The following is a 19,573-nucleotide window of genomic DNA, read 5'->3' as shown; positions in this document are numbered from 1 at the left end:
AGGTCCCCTACGGGTCCCTGCTTGGGTCCCCCACAGACCACCCACAAAGACCTGAGCACCCATCACCAGAGCTGGGGGCTCCCTTACCCCGGGTGCAGGAGGAGCCGGGGTCTGCTGTCTGTGGGGTGGGCCAGGGACGGCAGCAGAGACTGGGTGGCGGACGGTGGGGTTATGCAATGACGCGGCTCTCCACGCCGAGCGTGAGAGGCTGGATCCACCCAGAGCCAGTGACCGGATGGGCCCCCACGGCTCGGGGGGAGCCAAGCCCTTGAGAGATGCCCCGCTCAGTGTGCAGCTGAGATGCTGGGTGTGGGGAGGGTTGTGTGGATTTGGGGGCCATGGTAGGTCTGGCCTGCTGTGTGGGCAAAGCCAGACACTGGGGTACTCCCCATGTCCCATGGGTCACCCCACACTGCCAGCACCTTGCAGTGATGCACCCTGCGGGGCAAAGGGTGCTGAGGGCTCCCCAGCATCGCAGTGGGGGGAAGTGTCTCATCTTATTGCTAATGACCCCACTACAGTGACACCCACGGGCTGTGGTGAAACTGGAGCGGGGATTTGCCATGCGACGTCCCCAAACCCGGTGGCCTCTGAGGCCTGACAGCCTCAGCCCAAGAGCTGGGAGTGGAACTGCCAGTGTGGCAGGGACCAAGCAAGCCAGGACACACAGCCCCCCTTCACCACCGGTGCATTTTTGGCGGCAGGTGGTGGTTGTCTTCTTGCAACAAGGGACCAAGGAAGTGCCACCATGGACGAGGGCATAGGCAGAGGCAGCGGGACGCCCATGCCACCCCCCTGCCCCCATGGCTTCTGGAGCAGGGATGAGCCCTCTCCCCTGTCCTGGGGCCACCCTCAGAGTTCATGACCAGGGTGAGGGCACAGTTTGGGGTGCCATTTCTCACAACGCTCAGCCAGCTCCAGGGCAGCAGGTCCTGGGTGTGCTGGGGGATCCCATGCTAGCTCTCCTCAGGGAGAGCCGGTGGGGAGAAAAGGGAGCTGCATCCCCAGAAAAGGTCCAGTGACCTCCCAGTGAGCACCGCTCCCTGTCCCTGTCTTCCTTTTGGTTTGGCCAGCTGTCAGTTGACCTTGGGGGACCAACCTACCTCCTGTGTCCTCTCCACATCCTGCTGTCCTGCCCCATCCCACCATCCTGTCCTCATCTCAACACCCTGCCCTGCTCCCCCATCCTGGCCCTGTCCTCCTGCCACCCACCCTCCCAAGCCAGGGCCAAGCCGATGCTAAGGAGGGTGAGGACAAATGCAGAACCATGTGTGACTGCTGGGCGAAGCCAGGAGCCGGAGCTGGGAGGCAATGAAGCAAAGCCCCTCTCCTGCTCCGGTACCAGACAGAGGGATGAGGCTAATGGCAAAGACGACAAATCGACCCCAAAGGAGTGAGGGCCCTGGTGGAGGACGTCCATGGGGCAGGTGGGTGCTGGTGGGATGCTGACGGATGGGAGATGGCTCTGGAGGAGACGCTGGCGGCAGGCGTGGACCTCAGCACGATACCTCCATGGTGTGGTTGATCTGCCCCATGGCCTCGGTGCTCTCCGAGTGGGTGCAGGCACGTGGGCGGGTGCCGTCCACCGAGCTGGCGCTGGTGAGGGAGGCCGTGCGGGAGCGTGCCAGGCGGGTCATGCTGGCAGACGGCACTGCACAGGCACAGAGAGATGGACAGGGTGCTCAGCTACCTCCGAAAGCCAGCAGGACCTGAGCTGACATGGCCTCACGCGAGCAAAGCCGCCAGTCTCGCTCCCCGAATGACCCCGGGCACAAGCTTGCAGCATGCGGTACTGTGACAACATGAGCAGCTCCAGGCTGGCAAGGGACAGAGGGGCAGGGACGGGGCACCCTGGGCCAGGCTGCACACCAGGCACATCTCCCAGGCGTGAACCGCTGGGCATGAGGCAGCGGGGAGCCCTGGCTCATGGGAAGGGGTGAGCTCCGGGGAAGGGGTGAGCTCTCCCGGCTCCCCAGGGCGTCCAGGGAAGGTGACACCCTCCTCCAGCCAGGACACCCAGCAGGCACGGCTCCTGGCTGGCTGGAGGAGGGCACAGCGGGCACGCTGCCGAGACAGCGCCCGCACAGCGAGGGGCACTTCTCCGGATGCCATTTCTCAGCCCCCGGCCCTGGGTCAGGGTGCCATCTCAGGCACAGCGGAGCGAGGCAGAGGGCACCTGGCTGGGAAGGGCCAGCCCCGCACCCAGGCTGCTCCCAAAGGTGCCCAGGCAGCTCGAGGGCACAGGCCAGGCAGGCACCATGCAGCAGCGGGCACGGGCCGAGCAGCGCTGAGCGGTACCTGTGCCTCCACTCAGCCTCCGATCCTTCAGGTGGGCGACTGGCAGGGATGGAGCAGGAGAAGGGCAGGGAGGGCAGAGAGAGAGCGTCAGCCGTGCTGGCCTCTCCGTGGGACCAGGAGCCCCCGCCCAGCCCCACGTGTGCACGCACACAGACCTGCACGTGTGCCCACAGACCTGCGCACGCACAGACACGCGCATGTGCACGTGGACCTGCAAACACACACACGCGTGTACGTGGACTTTCCCACGTGTGCACGCGCAGGTACACACACACACACACACACACGTGGACCTATACACACACACACGCACACAGACTTGTGCATATGGACTTGGCGCATCTGTGCGCGCACACACACGGCCCCTGCTTGCGCGTGCCCCCACACACGTAAGTGTGCACGCGTGCACAGAGACCCTGTCCACACGCTGCGTACAGACGGAGCCCTTGTCCACACGCCTGTGTGCACGCAGAACCTGTACGCCACACACCCCTCTGAACGCCCGCACAGCCGTCTTGTGCCCCTGCACGTACGCCAGGGACGCGCGTGCAGCTCTCCATCGCGACGGGCACGCGGGTGTGCCAGGCGCCTCTCCTGCGGCAGGGTCAGCACACAGGCACACACACACGTGCACACGCAGGCACGCGCCAGCCCCGTGCCCAGCCCTGGCACTCACTGTAGCCCATGCCTTGCAGGAAGTACTTGAAGGCTTCGGTCAGCTTGCCGGGCTGCAGGGAGAGAGCAGGCTGAGTTGAGGCAGCACCAGGGCCGAGATCGCCGCTCAGCCCTGAGCTAGCCGGGGAAGTGCATGTCTCAGGGCCCAGTATACCCAGTTAACTGGGGAAATTGTGGGGGCTCACCTGTGTGACCTGGGGCAGCCCACCGGAGTCAGCCATCTGCAGAGAGAAGGTCCTGCTTAGTCTGGGAGGGCGCCTTTGCCTCCCACCCTGACCCCTGGTACCCACTGGCAGGATGAAACGGCTGGGGCCACCCTGCTCTCCCCATGCATCCCCCACCCAGGACAGACCTGAAGTGGGGAGATGGGGACACCCTGCCATGGGGCAGAGGGCAATGGGGCGCTTCACTGGGCAGCAGGGACCCTGCCACCCGCCTACCTTCAGGAAGGTGGTGTTGGTGGGATCCAGCTTGGAGTTACACTCCACCTGCAGGCGAGAGGGATAATATTAGCACCCTGGGGTGCCCTCAGCCTGGCAGAAGTTGCCCATGGGTACTGCCACTGGCCCAGCCCATGGCACCCCAGCTGGCACATCCCACCCCAGTCAGGTGGAGAAAGCGACAGCTTAGGCGAGCCCTCAGCCCACAGAACCACCATCTGGTTCTTCCATGGTGGACCACTCCTCCTGCCATGGGACCTTCCTCCTGCCAGGCAGTGTCTGGGCAAGGGTGGGGGCTGGAAAGGGAGGGGAGGGGGGCTGGTGAGGCATCCTGTGTGTCACACGTGTGTATAAGCACACAAGTGTGCTCATGTGCATATGCATAGAGGTACGCGTGCTGGAGGAGGGTGCGTGTGCGTGCAGTTACACGCTATGTACAAACGTGGCCATCTGCACAGTACCTGGGGCCGATCCTGCAAGTGTGGACAACCACGTGGACGCGCGCAAGCACATGCCTGTGCTAACAGCTGTTTGGGTGCATATGGCCACGCAGGGAGCGTGCCTGTGTGCCGACACATCCGAGTGTGCACGTTGTGCCCACGTCTGGGCGTGTGAGGAAGGGGAGTTTTTCCAGGTGCACGTGCAAATGTGCCCACATGAGGAGGTAGGTTTGCACATGAGCACGTGCCTGCACACGGGAACTCACACGTGTCTGAGCAAGCAGCAAACATGAGCGTGCCCATGCGTGGGCACCATCTGCATGCCAGCAGGCACTACCCCATCACTCACCACCCCCTCTTCAGCGGGCGCGTTGTCTCCGACCACCAGCATCACGGGGCAGCTGGAAGTGAGAGGAGGAAGGGGCACAGTCAGGGCCTGGCCTGGGTGGACTCCGCTGCCCTGGGACCCCCCATGCCACGCTGGCACAACTCTTACCGCAGCGTCTTGGCATTAGGCACAGTCCCAGGCCGGTTGATGTCCAGGTCCCTGCGGCTGATGGAGGAGAAAGAGGGACAGTGTGAGCCCGTGGGCAGGTGCTGCCACCAATGCCATAGCACAAGAGCTGGGGCACCACCAGCTCCGGGAAGCAGCACCCAGCCCCGCTGTCCCAGCACCCTGTGGATGGAGGACCCCACGGCCATGTCTGCTGCGACTTGAGCAGAGCCCGCGCTGCGGGATGCAGCACCCAGCGGAGTAGCAAGGCTCCCAAACCCCTGCACACGTGGGAGAGCATCTCTGCCCCGTTCCTCGGGCCTGTGCAAGCACCCAGCGCAGGAGGTGACCAGGGGATGTGCTCCCACAGACACGGGCTCTGGGACGTGTCAAGGCTCTGGCACAGGTGCCACCACTCCCACATCCCCAGACGGCACTGGCAGCCAGCTTCGCACCGCTGCCTGCCTGCGCTGGAGGGTGATGGCAGCACCCAAGGGGTCAGGGTCCCCATGGTGCCCTCAGGGCAGATGGGGGGCTGCCCGCTGGCAGGGCCGCCCGGGGCGCTCACCTGTTGTACATGTTGAGGAAGAGCTGGAGGTTGAACTGGTTCACCACGCTGCCGATCTGCTGCCGGTAACTCTGCACCAGCTCCGTGTTGTTCACCAGCTCTTCCTGTGCCGGCGGGGATGGAGATCAGGGCAGGTGCTGCCGGGTGCCGCGGGGGCACCCCGCTCCCCAGGCCTGCCCATGACGTGCTGGCCAGCAGGGCGGAGGGGGAGGATGCTGGGCAAATGCAGGCAGCACACCCGGGCAGGACGCGGGCATGAGTCGCACACTCGTCAAGGCTAAGCCCCGGATCAGGCAGGAGGGATATAGGCAGGGCTTGACTAACCCCATCCCGGGGCAGGGGCAGGTCCAGCGGCACTGCAGCACCCGGCAGGCAGGGCAGGGCGCAGGCTGGGTGACCCGGCTGGGGTGCTGGGTGGGGGGCCAGTGGCAGGGTGCCGGCAGGATGCGCAGCCCTTACCTGGCTGAACAGATGGGACAGGACAGTGTCCGGCAGCGTGCTGGTGAGGCCAGAGAGCTGTGGAGGGAGCACAGGGAGTTACAGCACTGCCATGGCTGGCTCCTGCCCCAGGGAGCCGCCAGGGCCGGCGTGGGGGTCAGGGCCCTGCCCACCTTGGCAGCTGCCCAGTCAATCCAGCCTTTGCCGTTGGGGTCGATGTTCATGAGGACCAGTCCTTCGACCAGGTCGGGGAAGATGAGCTGCAGTGAGCAAGAGGGGTGACACTCAGCGAGAAGGGGAGATGCGCCCAGGGCAGCCCCCCACCAGCACCGTTGCCCACTGCACAGGCGTTGCACGGGGCTAACGTGGCCCTGTCCTGGGAGCGATGGGAGATCTGGGGCAAGACTACCCGGCCGCCAAGGTCCCATCCCTCCAGGAGCCTTCATGGTGGCACCAGTCTGCCCAGGGGTGTGAGCTCCTGCTCTTCCCCATGCCCCAGGCTGACAGCAGGTACAGGCAAATCGGGGCCAGCCCATCCCAGCCCCAGGCTCACCGCAAACTTGGCCAGCACGTAGGCTCCTGCCCCAACGCCGATCCCGATGACATACTTGAAGCTGGAAAGCGGAGAGGTGCACATGGGGGGACGGTGAGCTCCAGCACGGGTCCCCTGGGGCACCCCTCCACCCACAGCATGGGGCACAAGAAGACATGCAGGGTGCCAGATTACAGGCACAACTCCCTCAGCCCCAAACCTTGGCTTCCTGCCCATCTCCCTGCCTAGCACCCTCGGCCAAGAGCCATGGAGGAGAGGCCGACTCACCCAAAATGCTGCACCACACTGGGTAACATGGCAGCCAGCTGGTCCATGGATGGGTACTGGTACCTGCGGCACAGGGAGGCACACACAGCAGTTATAGGACCTGTGCAGAGCGGGAAGGCTGGGATAGGGCAGATGGGCTGCCTGAAGTGGGCAAGGAAATGCTACCCACCCGAAACCCCCCCATTGCCCACCCTGGGCCAGTCGGCTGCCACAGGCTTTGACACAGTTCGGAGAGACCTGCAGGCAAGGCACAACTGCCCAGGCAGTGACAACCCTGCAGGCAGGAAGGTGACATCCCGGTGGCATAGTGAGCCCCTGAAGCTGGCACCTACCCCTGAGGGAACTGCGAAGCTCCTGTCTGCTGGCCCGGCGCATCCACATGGCACACCACAAAGTGCTTCGTGATCTCCTGCATGTCCTCATAGTTGAAGAAGGTGTTGAAGCAAAGCTTGTCTGTCAAAGGGCGGGCAGGGATCAGAGACCAAACGCCCCAGCACAGGGGCCTGGTGGGCCAGGGGAGCACGGAGAGAGGTTGCCTGCCCACCCACTGCCCTTCAACCAGGAGGTGACATGCCACCAAAGCCCTCCCATTCCTTTTCCTCCAGGCTTCTTGTGCCCACAGCAGAGACCACAGCCACTGTTAGCAAGGGCTGCATCCCTACTGGTGTTGGGAGGCATGGGGCTAGATGGACACAGCCAGGAGGATGAGAAGTTTGGGGTGAACCTCGTCTGCTTGGAGAGATGGGGTTGGGGGGATGCAAAGCCCAGAGCTGCAGGACCACCTGGCAAGCTTAGCAGCCCAGGGTATTATCGACCCTATCCAAAATCCCCAGAAAGGGCTCAAGCAAACATGGGATTTGAGAAACGGCTGCAAATCTCTCTGCTTGGAAACAGTCAAAGAAACAGCCCCAGCGCTGCTGTGGACAGGCCACCACTGTTGCAGGAGATACAGCCATTGCTGGGGCTTGGAGGGGTCCTGCCCGCTGGCATCGGTGCTAGGACATCCCTCCCAAAGCGTGGGGGTGAGGCAGGTTGTAAGGTCCATTGCAACCAGCAGACACAGCCCTGGACGTGACAGAGCTGCTGTGATGGTGAGGCAGCTCACGCAGCATGCCAGTGACTCAGCCTCAGCCGCCGGTGGAGACGGAGATGCTTCTTCCCATTCACAGGGCACTGGGCATCCCAGTTCAGACGGGGGGCACAGCCCGGCACAGGGGTCTGGGGTGCAGGTCCAAGGCTGGAGGCTAACAGAGAGCGCAGCATCCCCACATCCAGAGCCCCGGCTTGGGGTCCCTCCTCCTCTGCCTGTCAGAGTCCCTCCTTCCCTGCTATCCTCCGTCTCCTTCGTCCCCCACCATGCTGTGCTGCCGGGTCTGTGCTCCAAATAACAACGGGCCGGCAGCAGCAGCGGGGACCGAGCCAGCATCTCCCACGTCCTGTCCCTGCCCGGCGTGGGCAGGTGGACAGCCAGCACCAGGGTGGCCAAGCGGTCCCGGCTGTGCCTGGCCTGGGCTTTGGGGTCATCTGAGCATCCAAACCCTCCTGGTGCTTTCAGATGCTTGGGGAGACCCAATGCAGCCTGGGGACCCTCCATGGGAGGAGGCAAAGGAGCTGAGCCAGGGGCTTTGGCCAACATCCCGGCAACCCATGCAGCCCCATGCTTGCTCCCACCTGCCCCTGTGCCCAATGGCCTGGGGACAGCACTCACGATTGAGGCCCACATCGTGGTATGTCAGGATGGCTGGGCGATTCCCCTTGGGAGAGCCCCGGATGACGACGTGCAGCAGCCCGTAGGGGGTCTCAATGTCATGTTCCTGGGGGAAGAGGAGACGGGGTGACGCCTGCCTGTTCCAAGACATCCTCTCCTGCCCTGCCATCCCACCCCTCACCGCTGTTTCCCCAGCCGGCTGGGTCCCGCGGGAGCACCATGGAAAGAGGAGCAGCTGCTCTGGGAAAACCCCCAGCGCTGGGCATCCCAGTGGTGGCAGAAGGTAGAGCAACTCACGTAGTCCACTGTCCTGATTTCAGCTGGGATAGACTTATTTTTTTTCACAGAAGCTAGTATGAGACTATGTTTTGGATTTGGGATGAGAAAATGTTAACGTGCTGATGTTTTGAGCTGTTGCGAAGCAGTCAAGGACAGTCCAGCTTCTCCTGCTGGCCTGACAGCGAGCAGGCTGGGGGTGCACGGGAAGCTGGGAGGGGACACAGCCGGGACAGCTGATCCAGGCTGGCCAAAGGGATATTCCATACCGTACGACGTCATGCCCAGTATATAGAGCTGGGAGGAAGAAGAAGGAAGGGGACAGGGGACATTCGGAATTACGGCGTCTGTCTTCCCAAGAAACCATTACGCGTGGTGGAGCCCTGCTTCCCTGGAGATGGCCAAACCCCTGCCTGCCCATGGGGAGTGGGGAATGGATTCCTCGTTCTGCTCTGCTTGCGTGCACGGCTTTTGCTTTACCTATTAAACTGTCTTTATCTCAAACCGTGAATTTTCTCACTTTTACTCTTCTGATTCTCTCCCCCGTCCCACCGTGGGGGAGTGAGCGAGGGGCTGCGTGGTGCGTAGTTGCCGGCTGGGGCTAAACCACGACATCCACCAACTCGAAGGGAAGGGAAGGGGTAGGATAATAGGATTTAGGATATCATGGGATGGGATCACAGGATGGGATCAAAGGATAGAGGTTTGGGATGGGATTGGATGGGATAGGATGATCCAAGAAGGCTTGGGAGAAGAGGATCGTGAGACCAGACAGGCGGACCGCAGGATGGGACAGGAGATCTTTGAGGGCCTGAGACTGAAGGAGTTTTGGCAGCAGGGTGGGGGATCATGGTATGGCCCACCTGGCCTGGGTTCACTGTGGTACCACCCTGGGAAATACTGCAGCCTGATCCCAAAACAACAGCTAAAGTAACTTTAAAATCCCTTGGTCTGAAACGGCTGCACTCCCATACATAAACCAGGACTGTCCCATGCCTCAGTTTCCCTGGCTGGGAGGGCTCCAGCCTCACCTTCACAGCCATTGTCCCCAGCCAGCACGGGAAACTGAGGCTGTGAGCCCAGGTGCCGGCCAAGGCATCGCCCAGGGACAAGGGACCAGGGGTCCCCTCCGGATGCCCATGCTTGCCAGCCAGCCCACGGGCAGTGACCTCAGAGCTGGGATCTGGTGGGTGCAGGAGCATCACGTGCCGAGCAGGGCTGGGTAGGGGATGCTGGCAGGGTGCCCAACCAGCGTGGTCCTCGCTGCGGGTACTGGCAGCCTCACAGATGGGCTGGTGGGAGGGGAGTGGGTGCGTGGACTCTCCCGTGGGTTACATGCCGCCAAGGACTCTGAAGGACATGGGCCTCAGGTGGGAGGAACCGCCTGAGGACAGGGTCTCCTCACTGCAGTGCTTCCCCTCACCTCACCGAGATCCGCTGTCCCCGGGGGGACACAGCGCCCGAGGGCAGCTCAAGGGCTCTGTGGAGACAATGCTCAGCTCCCCAAGGGCACCCCGACCCCAGCCCTCATCCAGCTGTCCCTCCGCTCCCCGAGGCTGTATCAGGCGGCAGGCGATGAGCGGGGACATGCCCTCGCAACAACAGAAGGGGAACCTGAGGCAGAGGAAGGGCCCAGCCCAAGGTCACAGAGCAGGAGGCATCCATGTGGTCTGATCCTGGGCACAGGGCAGCCTCCTTGTCATCCCCATGCCCACGGTCCTCATCACAGCCCCAACAGCTCGGCCTGCAATCCCACCCCAAAATCACATGCCCAAGGTGGTGGCCCCTTCCCCAGCACTGCTCCACTGCTCCCCCTGCCCTCCCCACCAAGCCAGGCACATCCCTGCCCATGGCGCAGCCTCTGCAGCGCCGCTGGGTACCACAGCCCTGCCCGTCGCTGCAGGGATGCTCGCTGCTGGGGGAGCGGCTAGGGATGCAGGGGATGCGGGCAGCGGGGGGCAGGGGCATTGACAACCCGTGGCCCCGCAGCACCCATAGGTGCCTGAGAGAGCCCAGCCCTGTCCAGGTTACCCACTCGCTGCTGCAGTGCTCCCACCTCGCTTACCCTCCTCCGGCACCAGCCTGTTGCCATCGGGTCCTGCCATCGCCACAGAAGGCGAAAAGCATCCGAGGGATTGCTTCAAAATAGCAAGAGACCCTCTCCCTCTGCAGCTCTGGGGGTGGGGAAGGGGCAGCGTACCCCCCCGTCGGCAGTCAGCCCCGGCGCAGACCGCAGCTGCTGCAGCTGCGCTTACTCACCCTCGCCCTCGGTGCAGCATCTCCGCTGGGCGCAGGGAGGACACGCTCAAGGACAATGCGTCCCCGAAACCTGCGGCACGTCAGGGATGCGGCAGCGGGGCTGGGGGAAGGAAGGGCTCCCCAGCAGCAGGTCCCCCTCACACTAACGCCTGCCTGGCCCACGTCAAGTCCCGCTGGGTGCAAAGGTCCAGCCTGGGCGAGCAGGGGAGGTACTGGGGCAAAACTCCCTGGAAGGGCGGGCAGCGAGCACGGGAACGGTGGTACCTACCCCATCCCAGCACTCAGGCATGGTGAGGAACCGGGTGGACGAGGATGCGAGGGCGGGGTGGGCCAAGCACAGGGTCCTGGCGTAGGGCACAGCAGTGCGGCGGCGAAGCAGCGCTCTGCGCTGGCTCAGCCCCTCGCCTGGATTTATAGCAGAGCCCCAGCCCTGCGCTAAGCCCTCCCTCCCCTTCCCCCTCGATGCGACGCGCAGCCCCGGCAGGTTTGGCCTCCGTTGCGGGCAGGCGCTGCCATGGAGCCAGCACTCAGCCATTGGCTGACGCGGGAATTATTCATGCTCCAATTGGCCCCAAATACCCTTGTTTATGAAGAAAAACGCCTGGCACCGCGCAGTACCTCCTCCATCTTCCCTCCTTCAGCAGACCGAGACAGGCAGGGGTGCGCTAGCAGCCACCCCAATGCACAGGTACCAGGAAGCACACGCACACACACGCAAATGAACGTGGGTACACGCTAAACACGCAGGAGAAGGACGCAGCAGGCGTGCTTTGCGTATACACATGACCACGCACATACATGCACAGGAACATGTACCGACACAGACACACAAGGGGCCAAGCAAAACTGCGTGTCCCCACACGGAGACTTCAGAAAAATAAATACAATTATCCGTGCTGAAGCACACGCACCCCACAAAGTGCTTGCACATACCCCCCCGGGGCTGGCTCCTGTGTGTCTGTGTCGGTACACGTTCCTGTGCAGGCATGTGCATGACCCCGTGCATATAAGGAGCATGCCTGCTTCATCCTTCTCCCGTGTGCTTAGCGTGTATGCCACAGCCGTCACTCATGCCCATGGGTGCACCATGACCCGCACACACGCAGAATGCACGTGTGCACAGAGGGGCACACACCTGTATACGCGTGAACGCTGCCCCAGATACCTGTGTTACCTTACCCAGCAGCACGGTCATCCCGCCTGCTGCAGAACGCTGGCACGCAGGGGCCGTGCGGGATTGAGCTCCAACCTGGACATCGCCAGTGGCAGGCAAATAAGGCGGGAGGAAAGACAATCACCTCTGCATCATCCCCACCCCGGCAGCTCGCCACGGCTTGCTTCCACCATGCCCTGTCACGCACCGCAGCCATGGGCAGAGGGGTCCAGCTGCCATCACCAGCACATGCGCAGGCTGCCCTGCACGGCAAAGCCCCACGTCCTTGGCTCCACCCAGCAGTCTTGTTCCTGTGGAGTCTCTGATGTCTAATAACAGGGGTGAGCCGTTTTTCCCTTGGGAGAGCCCTCTCCCTGACCTGGACAAATGGTCACCCAGAGCTGATGGGGAGCCAACAAAAGCAGCATCCTGCAAACAAGTCAGAGCTGGGCAGCCAGGGGGTCTGGACATGGGCGAAAGGACAGACAGACAGGCAGCGGGACAGCATCCACCTTGCCTCCACCAAAGAGGCTTTCCTCCGCACTGCTTCGTCCTGCAGGGAGCTCAGACTCAAGCCCGGAGAGATGCATTCTGCTAACGAAGGACCGTGGGTGAGGGGGAAGCCCAGCTCCCAGGTGGTTCTTGGCACAGGCACAAAAGCTGTTTGTGGGTCCAGGTGCCGTTTTCGCTTTCCTCAGCCCCGCTGCCTGTGGAGCCAAGGAGCGTGAGCAGCCACAGGCTCTGGGAAAAAGCAAGAGACGCAGGCAAGAAAAGATGGGCGGAGGGGAGGGGAGAAGGGGTGGAAAAGCCAAGGTGAAGGAAGGCATGAATCTAAAGGGCAGCAGGGAGATGGGAGGGCTGAGCAAGGCTGGCTGCTTGAATGGCATCGAATGGCATCGCCACCCCGTTGGCTACTAGCCCATCCACCTGGCAGGTGGCCCTAACGTCCAGCAGGACCAGGGGCCCCAGGTCCCAGGGCAGAGGCATCTGCGCGCCTGCACTCCTGCACCTTGGCTTATGCCAGGAGGCCCAAGGACTTTAATTAGACTAGCGGCAGCAGTAGGGGACCCCCCCACTCCCCCCCGCCAGCCCAGCCAGGCCAGAGCGTCTCAGCAAGGGCAGTGACTGGCTCTGGGGAGGAGCAGAGGGACAGTGAAGAGCTAAGCTGGCGGCTGGATTGAATTACCCCAAGGAGGTGAGCCTAGAAAACGGGGCGAGATCTCCCCAAAGAAGGGCAGGCAGCCCCCAGCCTTCGCAGGGAACCAGCCCACGAAGTGCTCTGGGGTGAAGGAGAGGGTTGCCCCAGCACAGCCTGGGAAGCTCATCCTCACCCTGAGGTTCTTAATGGGGAACCAAGAGGGTGCAGGGCCTCACTGGCTTGGGAAAAGCCACCTTGATCCTTGCCCAGTTAATTTTTTTAGGTGCCGAGGGCATGCAGACACATTGCTGTGGCATTTGCTGTCTGGCCCCACTCCACCTGGGTACCACCCAGGGACACGGTTCAGCATCACTGTGGGCCAGTCCCTGAAATACTGGCATGCAAAGATTGTCCTAGGAGAGTCATTGCTCTTTAACAGCCCCTGCATGCAAACCAAGTCCTCCCCCACCACTGGAGCCATGCTGGTGCCCGTGGCACTACTGGGTGCTCTGGGCAGCCTGACATTGCCACCTCCCTCTCCCTCCTTGCCCTCACTTTGGTGACACCAGGAGGTTTGGTTTCCCCTCCAGTGGTCTGAACAGGGACCCTGGAGCAAGCAGAGCAAGGAGCAGTTCAGACCCACACCCTGTGCCGCTCCTGGCCCCAGCATCTCGCCAGCTTTGGAGCTGCTGGGAAGGGCAGCATTTCTTTTCTACCACTGCCACTTTTGAATAATTTTGTGGCCTCCAAGAGGGACACGAGAAATCTCCTACTCTGTGAACCTGATGAAAGTCCTTGCTCCCTGTCCGGCTGCACCCCGCCACCCGCCCAGGCGGTGGAGAGCGAGTGGGCCAGCACTGCTTTGGGTCTGCCAAAATGGGGACCCGGGCTCCCCTGCCCTTCTCCCAGGATGAATGAAATACAGATTTATTTTATCCTTGCAAGTGCTGCTGTTTCAGTGCCGGACCTGGCAGGGCTCAGCCAGCGCCACCAGAGCGCATCCTCCCCACGGTCCCAGCCGCTGGCAAAGCAGCGACAACCTGAAGTCAGTCACAGCTGTCCCCTGGGAGGGGGGGTGCTTTGGGAGAGGGACAGGCAGCGAGCCGGGGTCCGGCAGCCCCGCTACCCTCCATCCCCACCTGCTGGAACCCCGGTCTCCACAGGGAGAGCCTGGTGCAGGGTGCGCTTGGGTGGAGGTGTAAGAGCGGTGAAGACCCGACACGGGAGCCAGGCACGAGCTGAGCCCCTGTGAGCCCCGAGGCCACGTCGTGGGGCTCCTCCGGAGGGGCGAAACGCAAGTACGAGGTGGGCAGGTGCCAGCCAGGGGAGCGGAAGGGCCCTGCTCTCCAACAGAGGTAGGTGGTATGGGGGGCAGTGCCCCAGCCCTCCAAAAATGAAAGAGGCTTTCAAACATCCTTATGTAAGCGGGGAGCTGGCATCGCCTGGGAAACCATTGCCATGGCAATGGTAGAGGGGCTGGAAAAGCAGCTCAGCCCTCCTGAGAAGAAATCGCCTGTTTTAAAGAGGTTTTGTCCCTGTCCCACCACCAAGTGCCCGCCAGCCGCGTGCGAGCGCCAGCACAGAGCATGCCTGGCAGCGACCCCCTGTCCCCCCCTGCCAGGGACCGCGGTGAACGTGCGGCCCCACGCGCAGACGCTGACCGGGCACCGCGTCCCCATGGACGGGGGGACAGCAACACCCCTGGGTCCGCTCAGCGCCCCGCAGCCTTCCCCAGCCCCAGGCCGCCGTCCCACACGGGACCCAGGGGTGGAGGGCACCCCCCACGGCTGGTCCTACCTTCCAGTCTGTGTCCACAGCGGAGAGGAAGACATCCGAGTTCTCCTGGGGGGACAAGGAGCTGTTGGGGACAGGGACATCCCGCCGCCGCACCTCACTCCCGCGGCGCATTCCTCCCACCCAGCTCACGAAGCCCCCTGACACCACAAGCACCCGCTCCCCGGGTGGACATGACGCCCACACGTGTGCGCGCACACACACACGTCTAGGAGACCCGCAGACGTGTTCGTGCACTGCCTGCACGTGTGCACGCATACAAGCGTGTACTAGCATGTGTGTGCAACATCTTCACACATACGCATCGTCACACCAAACCAGAACCTGCGCTCACCCGTGCATGCACATCGATACCAGCACACAACTGCACACACATGCGCTACCACACGCGTGCACACACATGCATCCAGTACCAGCATATCTGCACCCACACCTGCACCAAATAGCAACGCATGTGCACATACGTGCACCCGATACCAGCACATACACACACACACCTCCCACCCAACTCCCAGTTAAACACCCGCAACCCGGCACCCCGTGTGCGGTCACCGGACTCACCAGCTCACTGTCCTGGCCCCGCAGCAGCGGCTTCTCCTCGGTGAAGCGCAGCTCGTGCAGCCCCGCCATGGTCATCTCCTGCAGCAGCAGCCCTGCCCAGGGCGAGGGAGGTGTCAGCGCCCGTGGGGACCTGCCTCGGTCCCCTTTGCCCCAGCCCCCTGGAGCCTCCCGGGTCTCCCCGCCCGCGGGGATGGGACCCAAACCTGCTTCACTCCACCCGTCTACTGGTCTACTGCGGGGACTTGGTGCTTCGGCTGTGTCCGGGGGCCACAGCAAGCCCCTCTGCTGGGGGGTGGAAGCAGGCATGGGGCAGGCAGTGCCTGACGGGACTCAGCTCCCAGCTCGCACACAGGTCCAGTTCTCCCAGCTGAGGACAGACCTGTCTCCAGGGCATGGTCTTAGGCAAACTGGAAGACCATTCAAGTCTGTCCATGCTGGTCCTCCCTGTAAGCACTCAACCCAGGGCAAGAACACCCCAATTCCCACCACAGCTTCCAACATCAGTCAGAGAGAGAAAATCCAACATTTTGGCTGGTTTCAGGCTGCAGACAGATATGGGTGGGACAGAGGCAGATCTCCCTGCACAGCCAGAAGGAAGGTTTCTCAGCCACGCTGGGAGGCAGAGGGGCACTCCAAGCAGCCCGGGAGCAGAGAGACGGCCTGAAGTTTGTATTGCAATGATGGGAGAAAACCAAATGTGAAGCCTTTACTCCCCAAATCTTCTCCTTGTCTGCAAAGCAGGTGCTGGCCAGCTGGCAGCAAAACCCCAAGGCTTGCAGGGACAGACTTCACTGTAGAGCTGCCACTCAGCGGAGGTGTGAGACTGGATGCTGCTGAGCAGGCACCAGGACTTCATACCCCCCAATGCCAGCATCTCCAAAAACACACCCCAAGCACAATGCCGGCTTAGAAAGCAGAGGGGACCGAGGGGATGCCTGCACACCCAGCAGCTGGCTGCACACAGACATAGGGGACACAGGGGACAGTCCAGGCTCTCCCGTGTATAGGTGGGGTGGGTAACCAGCACGTCCCGGTGCAAGGGGATTATCTGCGCTCAGGCAGGATCCGAACCTCAGGCGTTTGCCTTCACAGCCTCCATTTCCACCCCTTCCCCAAGATATGGGGCCATACTAGCACTGCAGCAGACACCAACCCCACTCCGTCCACAGCCTTGGCCAAGCCCGTCCACCTTCGAACCTCGATCAGCCCACATCGGCAATGCGAAAAGGCCAATCAATGCCACAAGCATTGCAAGGCCACCAGGAATACAGGATCTGGTCATGAACTCCCCTCCAAAACTGGTTTTTGCTCATCCAACTGGGTTTTCCATTCAAAAACCAAGCAGGCTCTGCCACCTGGCTGCTTTCTGCAGACACCACACTTTGCTTTGCTCCTTGGGAGACATCCAACAAACCAGAACTGTTTGGAGGGAGAAACACCACCGCGAAGCCTCCTGGCAGTCCCAGGGCGCCTGGCGCTGGGGGGTCTCCACGTCACCCCCAGCATGGAGGGTCCTGCTGGGCTGGGGACTGCACAAAAGCCCAGGGGAGAGAGGTGCCGACAGCCCGATGGAGAGGCACATGTCTGGGGTGTGCTGCTCCGGGCTGGGCTGCTGCCGGGGAAATGGCTTTGTGCAAGGGAACAGCCCTCGCCTGCAGCCCACCAGCACAGCTGAGACGATGCAGTCTGCAGAGCCACGACCGAGCAACCCCACGATCCCCCGGGACATGATCCCAAGGTTAAAAAATGGGAAGAAAATCAGCCTCACCGGTAGCTGGGTCTGGAAGAGGGCAGGAGCATCCCACGCTGACCGCACCAACCCACTGTGTGGCCACAGCCGCAGGGAACAGCACTTAGCATATGGTGAATGCCTTTATTAATTAAAGCCTCCAGCTAATATGGGCGGGAGGGTGGCCGAGCAATGAGGAAATGCCCCGTGACCTTGCCCATGTGGTGGGGGGAAAGCTGGGTCACGAGGAACGTGGTAGAGCCCTGTGCCAGCCAGCGCAGGATGGATGGTCACCTAAAGTAGTGCTGACCACAGGCATGGAGGAGGGATCGGTACATCAGGGAGTCCTGTGGCTGCAACAGCCTGCGAGCAGGATCACAGCCATGCTGCCGGCTTCCTATGGGTGCTCAGCTTCCCATGCCACTCCACAGCTACCCTCAATCCCTGCTCCTGCCAGTGCAACAGTGGGGCTGTGGGCAGTGTCACCCACCCCTGCTGGGCCACCACAGCTGTGGAGGGCTGGTGAGGAAGCCACGGCCCCAGGTCTCCTAGCCAAAACAACTTGGCTCCCATCGCACGCCAGGGCAATGTGGCTGGCAACGAGCCTTTTTCCCTCCAGCTCACCCCAGTGGTCCCCAACAGCACTCATCCCCAGAGTGCCACCCCAAGTGCACCCACCTCTACACGCACTCCGCCCACCCAGCGTGGTGCCACCATTTTCTGGGCACAGCTGGGACACGTCTCCTCCCTAATCCCAAATCAGTCCCAAACCCAGCATGACATTAGTGTTCTGTTTGGGACTAGTACCCTGCCCCACCAGGGCCCTGGCGCGGCGTATATAGTCGGGGATGGCAAAAGCCACGTTGGCTTATCTTCCCCAGGGATCTGCAGCCCCGTGTTGGCTTATTGGAGGAGAACCAGCTCATGGCACGGAAATACACGATTCTTATCATCATCATCATGATGAGGCTGTGGGAAGGGTCTAACGCTGGGTAGCATGTCTGGTTGGAAGGCAGGGATCCCTCGGATGATGCACCAGCCTCACAAGAGTCTCCCCATTGACCACCTGCGTCCTGCCCTGCCACGGACATGGCACCCAAAGGATGTCGGCACGGATTCTCCAGGCTAACTGAGCAGCGCGTGACAGACAGGGAGGCAAACCTGGAGGAGCAAGGGCTGGCCCGTGTCAGGTGGCAAAGCCAAGGCAACCTCCAGCGAGGTAGGGAGAGAGAGGAAGGGAACCTGCAGCCCAGTCCGAGACACGGAAGCACGGCGACAGCTTCACCCCCTGAGCAGGACCACCGAGAGGCCACGACGAGGAGTCACTGTGCCCCAGTGTGACACAGCCTGGGCCACCTCCCGCCCCACCAGTGCAAGATAAAACCCCACAGCTTGCTCTGCCCCCGGGGGGGGGGTCACCCATCTGCACCCCAGCAGCCCCCACAAACTAGCCTAATGGAGTGGTCCACCTGGGGAGCGCAGGAGTGGGCAGGCCCCAGCACGAGACCCACCAGGCTGGGGGATCTGGTGCCACTGATGCAGAGGGGCTGAGCACCCCAGGCCCGGGGGGCGGCGTGGCAGCGGGGGGCTCTGCGGGGGCACGGGCTGTCTCGCAGTGGCTGTTGCTAAGGGCAACCCCCTCCCCAGCCCCAGGCCCATCCCCGGGGCTCCCAGGCAGCCGGAAGACTCCCAGGGGAGGCTGGCGGAGAAGCGGGCGCTGCAGGGATGCTCCAGCAGTGCTACAGGCACCCCCCCACCCCGGCTGTCTGCTTGGCAGACCCCCGTGCCAGGAGGCTGACGACTCAGTCGCGTGTTCCCCCCCCCGCCGCCAGCACGCCCAGGCTGGGCTTCCCCCGCTGCAGCCCTGGCACCTCCGCAGGCATCACCTCCCGCACCCCAAAAAGCATCGTTCCCCTCAGCAGCCCGTACCTGGGGGAGAAGAGGCAGGCGGCGGGGTGAGGGGGGGGGCGGCAACCCCATCTCCTAGGCAGGGGCTGGAGGCTCTTTCCCCCCTGCGCCCCCGACCCCATCACCCAGCGCCCGGCTCCTCCCAGCCTCGCCCCCCAGCACGCCCGGGCCGGGAGCGGGCGGCCGGGCCGGGCCGTACCTGTCAGCAGCTCGATCTTGTGCCGGAGCACCTTCATACCGGGGCGGCGGGTCCCGGCGCCGCCGGCGGGCGGGGCGGAGGGAGGGGGCGGCGGCGGGCGCCGGCGCGGGGAGCGAGCGGAGCCGGTGCTGGTGCCGGTGCGAGGCGCGCAGGGCGGCGCAGGGGCGAGGCTGGGCACGGCCCCCGCCGGGCCGGTTCCGCCCCTCGCCGGGCCCGGAGGGGAGGGGACGGGGCCGGAGATGGGGACGGCGCCGGGGGGCGCCAGGAGGACAATGGGGCCGGGGCTGGGGGAGGAGGGAGCGCTGCCGGGGGGTCACAGGGGAGATGGAGGGCTGCCGGGGGGGATGCAGGGGAGATGGAGCGCTGCCGGGGGGTCACAGGGGAGATGGAGGGCTGCCGGCGGGTTACAGGGGAGATGGAGCGCTGCCGGGGGGGTACAGGGGAGATGGAGCGCTGCCGGGGGGGTTACAGAGGAGATGGAGGGCTGCCGGGGGGGTTACAGGGGAGATGGAGGGCTGCCGGCGGGTTACAGGGGAGATGGAGCGCTGCCGGGGGGGTTACAGGGGAGATGGAGGGCTGCCGGCGGGTTACAGGGGAGATGGAGCGCTGCCGGGGGGAGTTACAGAGGAGATGGAGGGCTGCCGGGGGGGTTACAGGGGAGATGGAGGGCTGCCGG

General features: G+C 63.2%; 1 protein-coding gene across 4 annotated transcripts; it reads right to left on the bottom strand.

The window, feature by feature from the left end:
* Positions 1 to 1,496: 1,496 nt before the first annotated feature.
* Positions 1,497 to 19,082, bottom strand: NDRG4 (NDRG family member 4; the record flags this gene model as incomplete). Of its 4 annotated transcripts, XM_082005852.1 has the most annotated exons (17): positions 1,497 to 1,651; positions 2,299 to 2,337; positions 2,975 to 3,026; positions 3,159 to 3,194; positions 3,414 to 3,461; positions 4,203 to 4,254; positions 4,350 to 4,406; positions 4,915 to 5,018; positions 5,374 to 5,430; positions 5,526 to 5,612; positions 5,906 to 5,966; positions 6,173 to 6,235; positions 6,505 to 6,625; positions 7,881 to 7,986; positions 14,504 to 14,548; positions 15,062 to 15,153; positions 18,898 to 19,082. In XM_082005852.1, the coding sequence occupies 17 exons, from the start codon at positions 18,932 to 18,934 to the stop codon at positions 1,497 to 1,499; spliced, it is 1,212 nt and encodes a 403-aa protein (XP_081861978.1). The 4 variants fall into 4 exon arrangements, with proteins under 4 accessions (XP_081861978.1, XP_081861979.1, XP_081861980.1 ...); XM_082005853.1 differs by lacking the exon at positions 2,299 to 2,337; XM_082005854.1 differs by lacking the exons at positions 14,504 to 14,548; positions 15,062 to 15,153; positions 18,898 to 19,082 and adding an exon at positions 10,684 to 10,704.
* Between the last annotated feature and the right edge of the window lie 491 nt (positions 19,083 to 19,573).

The sequence above is a fragment of the Phaethon aethereus genome, assembly GCF_964289735.1.
Source record: "Phaethon aethereus genome assembly, chromosome: 13".
NCBI lineage: Eukaryota > Metazoa > Chordata > Aves > Phaethontiformes > Phaethontidae > Phaethon > Phaethon aethereus.
This window is presented reverse-complemented; position numbering and strand designations above follow the sequence as displayed.